We start from the raw sequence: 17,369 nt of genomic DNA on the forward strand, positions 1-17,369 counted from the left end.
CCATCTCCTGTTTCTGTAGAGGGAACCAGAACGGCCCTTAGGGCAGGAGTCCATCTCCTGTTTCTGTAGAGGGAACCAGAACGGCCCGTAGGGCAGGAGTCCATCTCCTGTTTCTGTAGAGGGAACCAGAACGGCCCGTAGGGCAGGAGTCCATCTCCTGTTTCTGTAGAGTGAACCAGAACGGCCCGTAGGGCAGGAGTCCATCTCCTGTTTCTGTAGAGTGAACCAGAACGGCCCGTAGGGCAGGAGTCCCTCTCCTGTTTCTGTAGAGTGAACCAGAACGGCCAGGAGTCCATCTCCTGTTTCTGTAGAATGAGCCAGAACGGCCCGTAGGGCAGGAGTCCATCTCCTGTTTCTGTAGAGGGAACCAGAACGGCCCGTATGGCAGGAGTCCATCTCCTGTTTCTGTAGAGGGAACCAGAACGGCCCGTATGGCAGGAGTCCATCTCCTGTTTCTGTAGAGGGAACCAGAACGGCCCGTAGGGCAGGAGTCCATCTCCTGTTTCTGTAGAGGGAACCAGAACGGCCCGTAGGGCAGGAGTCCATCTCCTGTTTCTGTAGAGGGAACCAGAACGGCCCGTAGGGCAGGAGTCCATCTCCTGTTTCTGTAGAGGGAACCAGAACGGCCCGTAGGGCAGGAGTCCATCTCCTGTTTCTGTAGAGGGAACCAGAACGGCCCGTAGGGCAGGAGTCCATCTCCTGTTTCTGTAGAGGGAACCAGAACGGCCCGTAGGGCAGGAGTCCATCTCCTGTTTCTGTAGTGAGACAGCTTGATGTTCAGGACGCTCCGTGACACACTAGTGTCCTGTCTATATTCAGGGTTTTTAGTGGGTGTTCCTTTTCAGAGAGGGATTTAAATGTGATTCTTGTTGTTGTTGTCGTCTATCTACACAATACTTCATCAATTCGAAGAGCGAAGCAAATTCTGCAAATTAAATTAGGCGAACTATTCGAATTTTAGCTACCAGGAAATGGCAGAGCAATTTCTGCATATTGCATCTTTAAATCTTGACTGAGCCTGAAGAATTTTAGAAACTAATTAACGGGGAAATATTGCACAGTCCAGGTGTGCAAAGCTCTTATGAGACTTACCTCAGAGACTGACAGCTGTAATTATGAGACTTACCTCAGAGACTGACAGCTGTAATTATTAGACTTACCTCAGAGACTGACAGCTGTAATTATTAGACTTACCTCAGAAGACTGACAGCTGTAATTATGAGACTTACCTCAGAAGACTGACAGCTGTAATTATGAGACTTACCTCAGAAGACTGACAGCTGTAATTATGAGACTTACCTCAGAGACTGACAGCTGTAATTATTAGACTTACCTCAGAAGACTGACAGCTGTAATTATGAGACTTACCTCAGAAGACTGACAGCTGTAATTATGAGACTTACCTCAGAGACTGACAGCTGTAATTATGAGACTTACCTCAGAGACTGACAGCTGTAATCACTGCCAGGGCTGTTTCTAACATGTGGGCTGAATACTTATCTAATCAATATATTACTTTATTTCTCTTTTTATTGATTTTTATTTTTTTTTTGCATTTCAGTATTTTGTTTAAATGGACGACAAAAAAATGACAATGAAATTCCTTTTTAAATCTCGCATTGTAACACAACAAAATGTGAAGAAATCCAAGCGGGTTGAATATTTATGCTACCACTGTGTGTGTGTGTGTGTGTGTGTGTGTGTGTGTGTGTGTGCTGTCCAGACCACTGCATGGTGAACTTCATCAAGGAGAACCTGCTGGGGTCAGTGAAGGAGTTCAGGAACCGCTTCGTCAACCCCATCCAGAACGGGCAGGCAGCGGACTCCACAGACCAGGATGTACGCATCATGAAGAAGAGGGCCCACATCCTCTACGAGATGCTCAATGGATGTGTTCAGGTAACACTGTTGTAACACTATATAACACTGTGATGTTCGCCTCATAAAGGATAGCTCACGTTCTCCACAACATGGATGTGTTCAGGTAACACTGTGGGTAACGGGCGGCCCACAGCCTCCCTCCGCGGATCCATTTCCAAAAACGGACCCCACCCTCAGTCAGGTTCTCAACTTACTGTTGCTAGGCAGAATAGAGGAATTCACAAGGTGACATTTCTAACTGTGGTTGAGCATCAGCAGTTTCTGTCTTATGTCCATCACTCAATTAGTCATGTCAGCTGGCAATGTTTTAGATTGGTAAATTCGTCAGCCGGTTGTCTAAAGTTAGTAGTAATATTTGCCGAATATAGACCGGGCACGCAGGACATGTGCCCAGGGAGCCCTGAACCCCAGGGGGCCCTGCTGACCTCGAGGGGAGCCCCCATTCATTTTGTGAGTCACTCTCACTCAGATATCATATTATTAAGATGACAAAATGTATGGAATTACAGGAAATTTGCTGTAAAACTGCACATTTTTCCCCCCTGATGCCAGAAGGTGGAGAATTGCAGGACATATTTTTTATTTTACCTTTAACCAGGCAAGTCAGTTTAAGAACAAATTCTTATTTTCAATGACGGCCTAGGAACAGTGGGGTTAACTGCCTGTTCAGGGGCAGAACGACAGATTTTGTACCTTGTCAGCTCGGGGGTTTGAACTTGCAACCTTTCGGTTACTAGTCCAATGCTCTAACCACTAGGCTACCCTGCCGCCCCGGCAGATGAACTTGTGGATACCACTTTACCACGTAAATCTCAGTTTTAGATGAGACTGACTTTATGACTAAATTGTCCTCCACTTTGTAGACCGTTTTGACACTAGAATAAATATTTCTGACTGATATCGACAACCTCAGGCTGTTTCCATTGACAGACTGTTTAAAAAAAAAATGTGTCTCTTTGACTGTGTCCCTCCCTTCTCAGAGAAGAGACTGCCGTGTGTTTACTGGTCTCTCTGCTCTCTCTCCAGAGAAGAGACTACTGTGTGTTTACTGCTCTCTCTCCAGAGAGGAGACTACCGTGTGTTTACTGGTCTCTCTGCTCTCTCTCCAGAGAAGAGACTACTGTGTGTTTACTGGTCTCTGCTCTCTCTCCAGAGAAGAGACTTCTGTGTGTTTACTGGTCTCTCTGCTCTCTCTCCAGAGAAGAGACTACCGTGTGTTTACTGGTCTCTCTGCTCTCTCTCCAGAGTAGAGACTACCGTGTGTTTACTGGTCTCTCTGCTCTCTCTCCAGAGAAGAGACTACTATGTGTTTACTGGTCTCTCTGCTCTCTCTCCAGAGAAGAGACTTCTGTGTGTTTACTGGTCTCTCTGCTCTCTCTCCAGAGAAGAGACTACTGTGTGTTTACTGGTCTCTCTGCTCTCCAGAGAAGAGACTACTGTGTGTTTACTGGTCTCTGCTCTCTCTCCAGAGAAGAGACTTCTGTGTGTTTACTGGTCTCTCTGCTCTCTCTCCAGAGAAGAGACTACCGTGTGTTTACTGGTCTCTCTGCTCTCTCTCCAGAGAAGAGACTACCGTGTGTTTACTGGTCTCTCTGCTCTCTCCAGAGAAGAGACTACTGTGTGTTTACTGGTCTCTCTGCTCTCTCTCCAGAGAAGAGACTTCTGTGTGTTTACTGGTCTCTCTCCAGAGAAGAGACTACCGTGTGCTTACTGGTCTCTCTGCTCTCTCTCCAGAGAAGAGACTACCGTGTGTTTACTGGTCTCTCTGCTCTCTCTCCAGAGTAGAGACTACCGTGTGTTTACTGGTCTCTCTGCTCTCTCTCCAGAGAAGAGACTTCTGTGTGTTTACTGGTCTCTCTCCAGAGAAGAGACTACCGTGTGTTTACTGGTCTCTCTCCAGGGAAGAGACTACCGTGTGTTTACTGGTCTCTCTCCAGAGAAGAGACTACCGTGTGTTTACTGGTCTCTCTCCAGAGAAGAGACTACCGTGTGTTTACTGGTCTCTCTCCAGAGAAGAGACTACCGTGTGTTTACTGCTCTCTCTCCAGAGAAGAGACTACCGTGTGTTTACTGGTCTCTCTGCTCTCTCTCCAGAGAAGAGACTACTGTGTGTTTACTGGTCTCTCTGCTCTCTCTCCAGAGAAGAGACTACTGTGTGTTTACTGGTCTCTCTCCAGAGAAGAGACTACTGTGTGTTTACTTGTCTCTCTCCAGAGAAGAGACTTCTGTGTGTTTACTGGTCTCTCTCCAGAGAAGAGACTACCGTGTGTTTACTGGTCTCTCTGAGAAGAGACTACCGTGTGTTTACTGGTCTCTCAGAGAAGAGACTACCGTGTGTTTACTGGTCTCTCTCCAGAGAAGAGACTACCGTGTGTTTACTGGTCTCTCCAGGGAAGAGACTACCGTGTGTTTACTGGTCTCTCTGCTCTCTCTCCAGAGAAGAGACTTCTGTGTGTTTACTGGTCTCTCTCAGAGAAGAGACTACCGTGTGTTTACTGGTCTCTCTGCTCTCTCTCCAGAGAAGAGACTACCGTGTGTTTACTGGTCTCTCTGCTCTCTCCAGAGAAGAGACTACTGTGTGTTTACTGGTCTCTCTGCTCTCTCTCCAGAGAAGAGACTTCTGTGTGTTTACTGGTCTCTCTCCAGAGAAGAGACTACCGTGTGCTTACTGGTCTCTCTGCTCTCTCTCCAGAGAAGAGACTACCGTGTGTTTACTGGTCTCTCTGCTCTCTCTCCAGAGTAGAGACTACCGTGTGTTTACTGGTCTCTCTGCTCTCTCTCCAGAGAAGAGACTTCTGTGTGTTTACTGGTCTCTCTCCAGAGAAGAGACTACCGTGTGTTTACTGGTCTCTCTCCAGAGAAGAGACTACCGTGTGTTTACTGGTCTCTCTCCAGAGAAGAGACTACCGTGTGTTTACTGGTCTCTCTCCAGAGAAGAGACTACCGTGTGTTTACTGGTCTCTCTCCAGAGAAGAGACTACCGTGTGTTTACTGCTCTCTCTCCAGAGAAGAGACTACCGTGTGTTTACTGGTCTCTCTGCTCTCTCTCCAGAGAAGAGACTACTGTGTGTTTACTGGTCTCTCTGCTCTCTCTCCAGAGAAGAGACTACTGTGTGTTTACTGGTCTCTCTCCAGAGAAGAGACTACTGTGTGTTTACTTGTCTCTCTCCAGAGAAGAGACTACCGTGTGTTTACTGGTCTCTCTCCAGAGAAGAGACTACCGTGTGTTTACTGGTCTCTCTCCAGAGAAGAGACTACCGTGTGTTTACTGGTCTCTCTCCAGAGAAGAGACTACCGTGTGTTTACTGGTCTCTCTCCAGGAAGAGACTACCCACCGTGTGTTTACTGGTCTCTCTCCAGGGAAGAGACTACCGTGTGTTTACTGGTCTCTCAGGAAGAGACTACTGTGTGTTTACTGGTCTCTCTCCAGGAAGAGACTACCGTGTGTTTACTGGTCTCTCTCCAGAGAAGAGACTACCGTGTGTTTACTGGTCTCTCTCCAGAGAAGAGACTACCTACCGTGTGTTTACTGGTCTCTCTCCAGAGAAGAGACTACCCACCGTGTGTTTACTGGTCTCTCTGCTCTCTCTCCAGAGAAGAGACTTCTGTGTGTTTACTGGTCTCTCTCCAGAGAAGAGACTACCGTGTGCTTACTGGTCTCTCTGCTCTCTCTCCAGAGAAGAGACTACCGTGTGTTTACTGGTCTCTCTGCTCTCTCCAGAGAAGAGACTACTGTGTGTTTACTGGTCTCTCTGCTCTCTCTCCAGAGAAGAGACTTCTGTGTGTTTACTGGTCTCTCTCCAGAGAAGAGACTACCGTGTGCTCTCTGCTCTCTCTCCAGAGAAGAGACTACCGTGTGTTTACTGGTCTCTCTGCTCTCTCTCCAGAGTAGAGACTACCGTGTGTTTACTGGTCTCTCTGCTCTCTCCAGAGAAGAGACTTCTGTGTGTTTACTGGTCTCTCTCCAGAGAAGAGACTACCGTGTGTTTACTGGTCTCTCTCCAGGGAAGAGACTACCGTGTGTTTACTGGTCTCTCTCCAGAGAAGAGACTACCGTGTGTTTACTGGTCTCTCTGCTCTCTCTCCAGAGAAGAGACTACTGTGTGTTTACTGGTCTCTCTGCTCTCTCTCCAGAGAAGAGACTACTGTGTGTTTACTGGTCTCTCTCCAGAGAAGAGACTACTGTGTGTTTACTTGTCTCTCTCCAGAGAAGAGACTACCGTGTGTTTACTGGTCTCTCTCCAGAGAAGAGACTACCGTGTGTTTACTGGTCTCTCTCCAGAGAAGAGACTACCGTGTGTTTACTGGTCTCTCTCCAGGGAAGAGACTACCGTGTGTTTACTGGTCTCTCTCCAGGGAAGAGACTACCGTGTGTTTACTGGTCTCTCTCCAGGGAAGAGACTACCGTGTGTTTACTGGTCTCTCTCCAGAGAAGAGACTACCGTGTGTTTACTGGTCTCTCTCCAGAGAAGAGACTACCGTGTGTTTACTGGTCTCTCTCCAGAGAAGAGACTACCGTGTGTTTACTGGTCTCTCTCCAGAGAAGAGACTACCTACCGTGTGTTTACTGGTCTCTCTCCAGAGAAGAGACTACCTACCGTGTGTTTACTGGTCTCTCTCCAGAGAAGAGACCACCGTGTGTTTACTGGTCTCTCTGCTCTCTCTCTGCTCTCTCTCCAGAGAAGAGACTACTGTGTGTTTACTGGTCTCTCTGCTCTCTCTCCAGAGAAGAGACTACTGTGTGTTTACTGGTCTCTCTGCTCTCTCTCTCTCCTCTTTATCTGCTCTCTCTCCAGAGAAGAGACTACTCTGCCCTGACCAAGTTCCTGCCTCCTAAACATGAGTACGTTGTGTCCGTCAGAGTCACGCCCATCCAGTGTACTCTATACCGACACTACCTGGAGCACTTAACAGGTACACACTAACCCCTACCTTACCTAGTGTACACTACAGATCCTACCTGGAGCACTTAACAGGTACATATTAGGGCCCGGGGTATCCCTGCTATTAGGGGGGGTGGGGGCCCGGGGTATCCCTGCTATTAAGGGGGTGGGGGCCCGGGGTAGCCCTGCTATTAGGGGGGTGGGGGCCCGGTGTAGCCCTGCTATTAGGGGGGTGGGGGCCCGGGGTAGCCCTGCTATTAGGGGGGGGGCGGGGGCCCGGGGTAGCCCTGCTATTAGGGGGCGGGGGCCCGGGGTAGCCCTGCTATTAGGGGGTGGGGGCCCGGGGTAGCCCTGCTATTAGGGGGTGGGGGCCCGGGGTAGCCCTGCTATAAGGGGGGCTGGACTACATAAATGGCTCCGAGCCTCTCATGCATAACGCTACTTTCTGTCCCTAAATTATATACAAAATACATATTAATATTTGTTCATAAAAACTAGCAACTGAACTGAATTTCAAGTGAAAATCTAAAAACCGAATAGAAAAGGAACAGAAAATCCCAAAACAACCGTGATTATAGCACTACATTTGTTCTGGTGTTATGAGTGTGAGGGAGTGGTATCTTATTCAGCTACAGCTGTGGTGGGTATGAAAGAAATACATTCTCCCTCTCTCACGCACCTCTCTGTCTCGCTCTGTCTCTGTGGGCAGGTGCGGGGAACGTGGTGGAGGGGGGTCGGGGCCGAGCCGGGACCAAACTGTTCCAGGACTTCCAGATGCTCAGCAGAATCTGGACCCATCCCTGGTGCCTGCAGCTGGACTACATCAGCAAGGAAAACAAGGTACACACACTTTTCCTGTCTGTCTCCCCTCGCCCGGCTGTCTGTCTCCCCTCGCCCGGCTGTCTGTCTCCCCTCGCCCGGCTGTCTGTCTCCCCTCGCCCGGCTGTCTGTCTCCCCTCGCCCGGCTGTCTGTCTCCCCTCGCCCGGCTGTCTGTCTCCCCTCGCCCGGCTGTCTGTCTCCCCTCGCCCGGCTGTCTGTCTCCCCTCGCCCGGCTGTCTGTCTCCCCTCGCCCGGCTGTCTGTCTGTCTGTCTCCCCTCGCCCGGCTGTCTGTCTGTCTGTCTCCCCGGCTGTCTGTCTGTCTGTCTCCCCTCGCCCGGCTGTCTGTCTGTCTGTCTCCCCTCGCCCGGCTGTCTGTCTGTCTGTCTCCCCTCGCCCGGCTGTCTGTCTGTCTGTCTCCCCTCGCCCGGCTGTCTGTCTGTCTGTCTCCCCTCGCCCGGCTGTCTGTCTGTCTGTCTCCCCTCGCCCGGCTGTCTGTCTGTCTGTCTCCCCTCGCCCGGCTGTCTGTCTGTCTGTCTCCCCTCGCCCGGCTGTCTCTGTCTGTCTGTCTGTCTGTCTGTCTCCCCTTCTGATGGTGTCTCAGGGGTTCTGTCTCAGGGGTTCTGACTGTGTCTTGTTGTTTTAGGGGTACTTTGACGAGGACAGCATGGACGAGTTCATCGCCTCGGAGACCGAGGAGTCTTCCATGAGCATGACCTCTGAAGACGAGAAACAGAAAAAGTAACCACATATTATTTACAGGAATGTGAAACATCCCAACACATCTACTATATCAGAGTAATGTCAGATGTATTCCCAACACATCTACTATATCAGAGTGATGTCAGATATATTCCCAACACATCTACTATATCAGAGTAATGTCAGATGTATTCCCAACACATCTACTATATCAGAGTAATGTCAGATGTATTCCCAACACATCTACTATATCAGAGTAATGTCAGATGTATTCCCAACACATCTACTATATCAGAGTAATGATGTATTCCCAACACATCTACTATATCAGTGTGATGTCAGATGTATTCCCAACACATCTACTATATCAGAGTAATGTCAGATGTATTCCCAACACATCTACTATATCAGAGTAATGTCAGATGTATTCCCAACACATCTACTATATCAGAGTAATGTCAGATGTATTCCCAACACATCTACTATATCAGAGTAATGTCAGATGTATTCCCAACACATCTACTATATCAGAGTAATGTCAGATGTATTCCCAACACATCTACTATATCAGAGTAATGTCAGATGTATTCCCAACACATCTACTATATCAGAGTGATGTCAGATGTATTCCCAACACATCTACTATATCAGAGTAATGTCAGATGTATTCCCAACACATCTACTATATCAGAGTAATGTCAGATGTATTCCCAACACATCTACTATATCAGAGTAATGTCAGATGTATTCCCAACACATCTACTATATCAGAGTAATGTCAGATGTATTCCCAACACATCTACTATATCAGAGTAATGTCAGATGTATTCCCAACACATCTACTATATCAGAGTGATGTCAGATGTATTCCCAACACATCTACTATATCAGTGTGATGTCAGATGTATTCCCAACACATCTACTATATCAGAGTGATGTCAGATGTTTTGTACAACCTGACTGTCTTATCAGTAATGTAATGTACAACACTGTCTTATCTACTATGTATGTCTTATCGTAGTAATGTCAGATGTCTTATCGTCCAACCGGACTGTCTTATCAGACTGTATCTACTATAATCAGGACTGTCTTATCGTATGCAATGTACAGATGTCTTATTCCCAACACTGTCTTATCTACTATATCTTATCGTGCTGTAATGTAAACCGGACTGTCTTATCGTACTGTAATGTACAACCTGACTGTCTTATCGACTGTAATGTACAACCTGACTGTCTTATCTACTATATGTACAACCGGACTGTCTTATCGAATGTCAACCTGATGTCTTATCCCAATGTACATGTCTTACTATGTAATGTACAACCGGACTGTCTTATCGTGCTGTAATGTACAGACTGTCTTATCGTGCTGTAATGTACAACTGGACTGTCTTATCGTAGTAATGTCAACCGACTGTCTTATCCTGTAATGTACAACACTGTCTTATCTACTATATCATCGTACTGTAATGTCAGATGTCTTATCCCAACCGGACTGTCTTATCGTACTGTAATGTACAACCGGACTGTCTTATCGTACTGTAATGTCAGACTGTCTTATCGTACTGTAATGTACAACCGGACTGTCTTATCTACTGTAATGTACAACCGGACTGTCTTATCGTACTGTAATGTACAACCGGACTGTCTTATCGATGTAATTCCCAACTGTCTTATCTACTATATCAGACCGTACTGTCTTATCGTATGCAATGTACAACCGGACTGTCTTATCATCTGCTATGTACAACCGGACTGTCTTATCGTAATGTACAGATGTCTTATCGTGCTGTAATGTACACATCTACTAATGTACAACCGGACTGTCTTATCGATGTATAATGTACAACCGGACTGTCTTATCTGCTATAATGTACAACCGGACTGTCTTATCGTGCTGCAATGTACAACCGGACTGTCTTATCTACTATATGTCTTATCGTGCTGTAATGTACAACCTGATGTCTTATCGTCCCAACATACAACTGGATGTCTTATCGTAGTAATGTACAACCGGACTGTCTTATCGTGCTGTAATGTACAACCGGACTGTCTTATCGTACTGTAATGTACAACCGGACTGTCTTATCGTGCTGTAATGTACAACCGGACTGTCTTATCGTGCTGTAATGTACAACCGGACTGTCTTATCGTGCTGTAATGTACAACCGGACTGTCTTATCGTGCTGTAATGTACAACCGGACTGTCTTATCGTGCTGTAATGTACAACCGGACTGTCTTATCGTGCTGTAATGTACAACCGGACTGTCTTATCGTGCTGTAATGTACAACCGGACTGTCTTATCGTGCTGTAATGTACAACCGGACTGTCTTATCGTACTGTAATGTACAACCGGACTGTCTTATCGTACTGTAATGTACAACCGGACTGTCTTATCGTGCTGTAATGTACAACCGGACTGTCTTATCGTACTGTAATGTACAACCGGACTGTCTTATCGTACTGCAATGTACAACCGGACTGTCTTATCGTACTATAATGTACACCGGACTGTCTTATCGTAATGTACAACCGGACTGTCTTATCGTGCTGTAATGTACAACCGGACTGTCTTATCGTACTGTAATGTACAACCGGACTGTCTTATCGTACTGTAATGTACAACCGGACTGTCTTATCGTGCTGTAATGTACAACCGGACTGTCTTATCGTGCTGTAATGTACAACCGGACTGTCTTATCGTGCTGTAATGTACAACCGGACTGTCTTATCGTACTGTAATGTACAACCGGACTGTCTTATCGTGCTGTAATGTACAACCGGACTGTCTTATCGTACTGTAATGTACAACCGGACTGTCTTATCGTACTGTAATGTACAACCGGACTGTCTTATCGTACTGTAATGTACAACCGGACTGTCTTATCGTGCTGTAATGTACAACCGGACTGTCTTATCGTACTGTAATGTACAACCGGACTGTCTTATCGTGCTGTAATGTACAACCGGACTGTCTTATCGTGCTGTAATGTACAACCGGACTGTCTTATCGTACTGTAATGTACAACCGGACTGTCTTATCGTACTGTAATGTACAACCGGACTGTCTTATCGTGCTGTAATGTACAACCGGACTGTCTTATCGTACTGTAATGTACAACCGGACTGTCTTATCGTACTGTAATGTACAACCGGACTGTCTTATCGTACTGCAATGTACAACCGGACTGTCTTATCGTACTGTAATGTACAACCGGACTGTCTTATCGTACTGTAATGTACAACCTTATGGTGCTGTAATGTACAACCGGACTGTCTTATCGTACTGTAATGTACAACCTTATGGTGCTGTAATGTACAACCGGGCTGTCTTATCGTGCTGTAATGTACAACCGGACTGTCTTATGGTGCTGTAATGTACAACGCTGCTCTGCCCCCCCTGTAGGAAGAAGAAGCGGGGGAAGGCCAGGAAGAAGGACAGTGACTCAGACAGTGATGCTCTCGAGGTGATTAAGGAGTGGAACACCAGTTCCCGAGGAGGAGACCCCTCCAGCCGCAACCGGGCGGAGCCACAGGAGGAAGGTATAGAAATACAATTATATAGAGCCTGTTATCTCAATAGAAATCTGTGATGTTATGGTGTCAGGAAGGGAATGTTGAAGTAAGGTTTGCTCTGTTAGAACAAAGAGTGATAGAATTATTCTTCCATTTTGACAAAGTGTTTTGTGTAGATTGTTGACAACAACAAAAAACAGACAATTAAATCCATTTTAATCCCACTTTGTAACACAATAAAATGTGAAGAAATTTAAGGGGTCTGAATACTTTTGAAAGGCACTGTACATAACATGAACCATCTGAGCTCACTGCTCCAGCTTTGACCTCTAACCCTTGCCCTCTGCTCTCCCCCAGTGCGCCCAGCTTCCAGCCCTGGCACCAGGAGTCCTGACTGGCACAAGGAGTTTGTTACGGAGGCCGACTCTGAGATCCTGGAGCATTCTGGGAAGATGGTGCTGCTGTTTGAGATCCTCCGTATGGCCGAGGAGGTGGAGGACAAAGTGTAAGGAGCTCTGGAGACATGGAACACGTTGTGCTGAATTGATCAATGCTAAGTGCTTGAATGAAATGCTGCAAAATGGTGGGACTGTTTCTCTGTTTTTAAATGTCCTGTTAACATGATTGCGTTGACGCGTCTTCTGTCCCCTCATCAGTCTGGTGTTCAGTCAGTCTCTGATCTCTCTGGACCTGATTGAAGACTTCCTGGAGCTGGCTGGCCGAGCCAAAGAGGAGGAGAAACAGTTTCCCTACAAAGGTACTATACTGCCCTGACCTCTACTCCCTGACCCCTAAACTCGACCCCCGTAACCTCTACCCCCGTAACCCTACCCCCGTAACCTCTACCCCCGTAACCTCTACACCCGTAACCTCTACTCCCTGACCCCTGATCTCTACCCCTGACCTCTACTCCCTGACCCCTGATCTCTACTCCTCTGACCCCTGATCTCTACCCCCCTAACCTCTACCCCCCGTCCTCTGACCCCGTAACCTCCCCGTAACCTCGACCCCCGTAACCTCGACCCCCCCCCCCTGATCTCTACTACCTCTCTCTGTATTGGTTCTGCCTCCTTCTCATTGAGTATTGAAGACTGACTTTGTACTGCAGGTTGCCATTAGCTACTAAAATATGCTTGTAACTTACTGTTTGATATAAGTTCCTTTCATTATAGTGCAGGATCCTGTTTTCTGCTGACAGTAGTACCTGCAGCACTTTACACTTCATGGCTCCAACGAGGGGCTTCACTCCTGGCCCAGACTCTAGTGATTCGTTTTGAAACTAGGCCTGTTCAAGGATTGGTTTGGGAGAAGGCTTGCCTATGGACTACCTAAACTGAAGCTGACAGGAAAGGTCAAACTGTATGATGACTCTTTGAAAACTGTTGTCTGACTGTGTGTTTACCTGTGCAGGTGAGGGGAAGTGGTTCCGGAACATAGACTACTACCGCTTGGACGGCTCCACCAATGCCCTGAACCGTAAGAAGTGGGCAGAGGAGTTCAATGACACCAGCAACGTCAGGTAAACTACACCCGCCTCGCCTCTAAACGGCACCCGCCTCGCCTCTACACGGCACCCGCCTCGCCTCTACACGGCACCCGCCTCGCCTCTAAACGGCACCCGCCTCGCCTCTAAACGGCACCCGCCTCGCCTCTACACGGCACCCGCCTCGCCTCTACACGGCACCCGCCTCGCCTCTACACGGCACCCGCCTCGCCTCTAAACGGCACCCGCCTCGCCTCTAAACGGCACCCGCCTCGCCTCTATAATAATAATAATATATGCCATTTAGCCGACGCTTTTATCCAAAGCGACTTACAGTCATGTGTGCATACATTCTACGTATGGGTGGTCCCGGGAATTGAACCCACTACCCTGGCGTTACAAGCGCCATGCTCTACCAACTGAGCTACAGAACGTAGCCTCTAAACGGCACCAGTCTCTCCTCTAAACGGCACCAGTCTCTCCTCTAAACGGCACCAGTCTCTCCTCTAAACGGCACCAGTCTCTCCTCTAAACGGCACCAGTCTCTCCTCTAAACGGCACCAGTCTCTCCTCTAAACGGCACCAGTCTCTCCTCTAAACGGCACCAGTCTCTCCTCTAAACGGCACCAGTCTCTCCTCTAAACGGCACCCGCCTCTCCTCTAAACGGCACCCGCCTCGCCTCTAAACGGCACCCGCCTCGCCTCTAAACGGCACCCGCCTCGCCTCTAAACGGCACCCGCCTCGCCTCCAAACGGCACCCGCCTCGCCACTAAACGGCACCAGTCTCGCCACCAAACGGCACCCGCCTCGCCACCAACCGGCACCCGCCTCGCCTCTAAACGGCACCCGCCTCGCCACCAAGCGGCACCCGCCTCGCCACCAAGCGGCACCCGGCTCGCCACCAAGCGGCACCCGGCTCGCCACCAAGCGGCACCCGTCTCGCCACCAAGCGGCACCCGGCTCGCCACCAAGCGGCACCCGTCTCGCCACCAAGCGGCACCCGGCTCGCCACCAAGCGGCACCCGGCTCGCCACCAAGCGGCACCCGGCTCGCCACCAAGCGGCACCCGGCTCGCCACCAAGCGGCACCCGGCTCGCCACCAAGCGGCACCCGGCTCGCCACCAAGCGGCACCCGGCTCGCCACTAAACATCAAATCAAATGTATTTATAACGCCCTTCTTACATCAGCTGATATTTCAAAGTGCTGTACAGAAACCCAGCCTAAAACCCCAAACAGCAAGCAATGCAGGTGTAGAAGCACGGTGGCTAGGAAAAACTCCCTAGAATGGCCAAAACCTAGGAAGAAACCTAGAGGAACCAGGCGATGTGGGGTGGCCAGTCCTCTTCTGGCTGTGCCAGGTGGAGATTATAACAGAACATGGCCAAGATGTTCAAATGTTCATAAATGACCAGCATGGTCATATAATAATAAGGCAGAACAGTTGAAACTGGAGCAGCAGCACGGCCAGGTGGACTGGGGACAGCAAGGAGTCATCAGGCCAGGTAGTCCTGAGGCATGGTCCTAGGGCTCAGGTCAGTTGAAACTGGAGCAGCAGCACAGTCAGGTGGACTGGGGACAGCAAGGAGTCATCAGGCCAGGTAGTCCTGAGGCATGGTCCTAGGACCAGGTGGACTGGGGACAGCAAGGAGTCATCAGACCAGGTAGTCCTGAGGCATGGTCCTAGGGTTCAGGTCCTCCGAGAGGGGAGGGACAGAGGGAGGGAGAATACTTACGCGTCCCACCTGGCCAACATCCAGATTGCAGAACACCAAATTCAAATACAGAAATAATAAAAATTCCGAAAACAAAACATATTTGACAAAGGTTTAATGATGAACTTCTTGTGAATCCAACCACGGTGTCATAAAAAAATAAAATGCTTTACGGCAAAAATACCTTGCGATTATTTGAGAACATCGCCCAGCAGACAAATCATTACAAACAGTAACCAGCCAAGTAGAAGAGTTATACAGAACTCAGAAATAGAGAGAAAATGATTATTTGAGAACATCGCCCAGCAGACAAATCATTACAAACAGTAGCCAGCCAAGTAGAAGAGTTATACAGAACTCAGAAATAGAGAGAAAATGATTATTTGAGAACATCGCCCAGCAGACAAATCATTACAAACAGTAGCCAGCCAAGTAGAAGAGTTATACAGAACTCAGAAATAGAGAGAAAATGATTATTTGAGAACATCGCCCAGCAGACAAATCATTACAAACAGTAACCAGCCAAGTAGAAGAGTTATACAGAACTCAGAAATAGAGAGAAAATGAATCCTTTACCTTATCTTCATATGGTTGCACTCAGAAGTCAATAAATGTTCCTTTTGTTCGATTAAGTCCCTCTTTATATCCAAAAACCTCTGTTTTGTTTGCACGTTTTCTTCAGTAATCCACAGGCTCAAATGCAGTCAAAACAGGCAGACAAAATCCAAATTGTATCCGTAGAAGTTCATAAAAACATGTCAAACGATGTTTATATTCAATCCTCAGGTTGTTTTTAGCCTAAATGATCTATAATATTTCAAGCGGACAATAACGTTGTCAATATAAAACAGTCGCGCGCCTGAAAAAGCTCTGACACGTAAGGGTCCACTAATTCAGACTGGTCTTACTCCCTCATTTATCAGAATACAAACCTGAAACAATTTCTAAAGATTGTTGACATCTAGTGGAAGGCATTGGAACTGCAATTTGAGTCCTAAATCAATGGATACTGTAATGGCATTGAATAGAAAACTACAAAAACCCCAAAAAACTACTTCCTGAATGGATTTCGGCTGCCAAATCAGTTCTGTTATACTCAGACACTATTTTAACAGTTTAGGAAACTTTTGAGTAACGCTCCCCCCCTAAATGTGAGGAGGAAACCCCCTAAATGTGAGGAGGAAATGCTCCCCCTAAATGTGAGGAGGAAATGCTCCCCTAAATGTGAGGAAAACGCTCCCCCTAAATGTGAGGAGGAAACCCCCCTAAATGTGAGGAGGAAACCCCCTAAATGTGAGGAGGAAACGCCCCCTAATCGTGAGGAGGAAACGCCCCCCTAAATGTGAGGAGGAAACGCTCCCCCTAAATGTGAGGGGAAACGCAGAAATGTGAGGAGGAAACGCCCCCCCTACATGTGAGGATGGTCCCTAAATGTGAGGAGGAAACGCCCCCTAAATGTGAGGAGGAAACGCCCCCTAAATGTGAGGAGGAAACGGCCCCCTAAATGTGAGGAGGAAAACACTCCCCCTAAATGTGATGAGGAAAGGTAAATGTGAGGAGGAAACGCCCCCCCTAAATGTGAGGAGGAAACGCCCCCTAAATGTGGGAGGAAACGCCCCCTAAATGTGAGGAGAAACGCCCCCTAAATGTGAGGAGGAAACCCCCCTAAATGTGAGGAGGGCCCCCCTGTGAGGAAACGCCCCCCTAAATGTGAGGAAACGCCCCCCTAAATGTGAGGAGGAAACGCTCCCCCTAAATGTGAGGAGAATACGCTCCCCCTAAATGTGGCATGAAACACTCCCCTAAATGTGAGGAGGAAACCCCCTAAATGTGAGGAGGAAACCCCCTAAATGTGAGGAGGAAACCCCCTAAATGTGAGGAGGAAACCCCTAAATGTGAGGAGGAAACCCCCCTAAATGTGAGGAGGAAGGTTTTCCCCAAATGTGAGGGGAAACGTTTCCCCTAAATGTGAGGGGAAACGCCCCCGCCCCCTAAATGTGAGGAGGAAACGCCCCCTACATGTGAGGAGGAAACGCCCCTAAATGTGAGGAGGAAACGCCCCTAAATGTGAGGAGGAAACGCCCCTAAATGTGAGGAGGAAACGCCCCTAAATGTGAGGAGAAACGCCCCCCTAAATGTGAGGAGGAAACGGCCCCCTAAATGTGAGGAGGAAAACCCCCTAAATGTGAGGAGGAAACGCCCCCCTAAATGTGAGGAGGAAAACACTCCCCCTAAATGTGATGAGGAAACATTGCCCAAATGCAGACAAACGCCCCCCTAAATGTGAGGAGGAAACCCCCTAAATGTGAGGAGGAAACGCCAAATGTGAAGAGTTAACAAATGAACCCCCCTAAATGTGAGGAGGAAA

The 17,369-nt window shown here is 48.1% G+C and overlaps 1 protein-coding gene across 11 annotated transcripts in view; it reads left to right on the forward strand.

Moving 5' to 3' along the window:
• The window catches only part of LOC118382455 (transcriptional regulator ATRX-like), a 105,887-nt gene that overhangs the window by 50,650 nt on the left and 37,868 nt on the right, over positions 1-17,369 (forward strand). For all 11 annotated transcript variants that reach the window (XM_052518061.1, XM_052518063.1, XM_052518064.1 and 8 more), the window contains 8 exons: positions 1,724-1,899; positions 6,678-6,795; positions 7,474-7,604; positions 8,229-8,323; positions 11,695-11,831; positions 12,162-12,309; positions 12,461-12,561; positions 13,215-13,323. In XM_052518061.1, coding sequence (XP_052374021.1) covers positions 1,724-1,899; positions 6,678-6,795; positions 7,474-7,604; positions 8,229-8,323; positions 11,695-11,831; positions 12,162-12,309; positions 12,461-12,561; positions 13,215-13,323 — 1,015 coding nt within the window. The remainder of the gene's footprint in view (positions 1-1,723; positions 1,900-6,677; positions 6,796-7,473; positions 7,605-8,228; positions 8,324-11,694; positions 11,832-12,161; positions 12,310-12,460; positions 12,562-13,214; positions 13,324-17,369) is intronic.

Source organism: Oncorhynchus keta, chromosome 4 (assembly GCF_023373465.1).
Source record: "Oncorhynchus keta strain PuntledgeMale-10-30-2019 chromosome 4, Oket_V2, whole genome shotgun sequence".
NCBI lineage: Eukaryota > Metazoa > Chordata > Actinopteri > Salmoniformes > Salmonidae > Oncorhynchus > Oncorhynchus keta.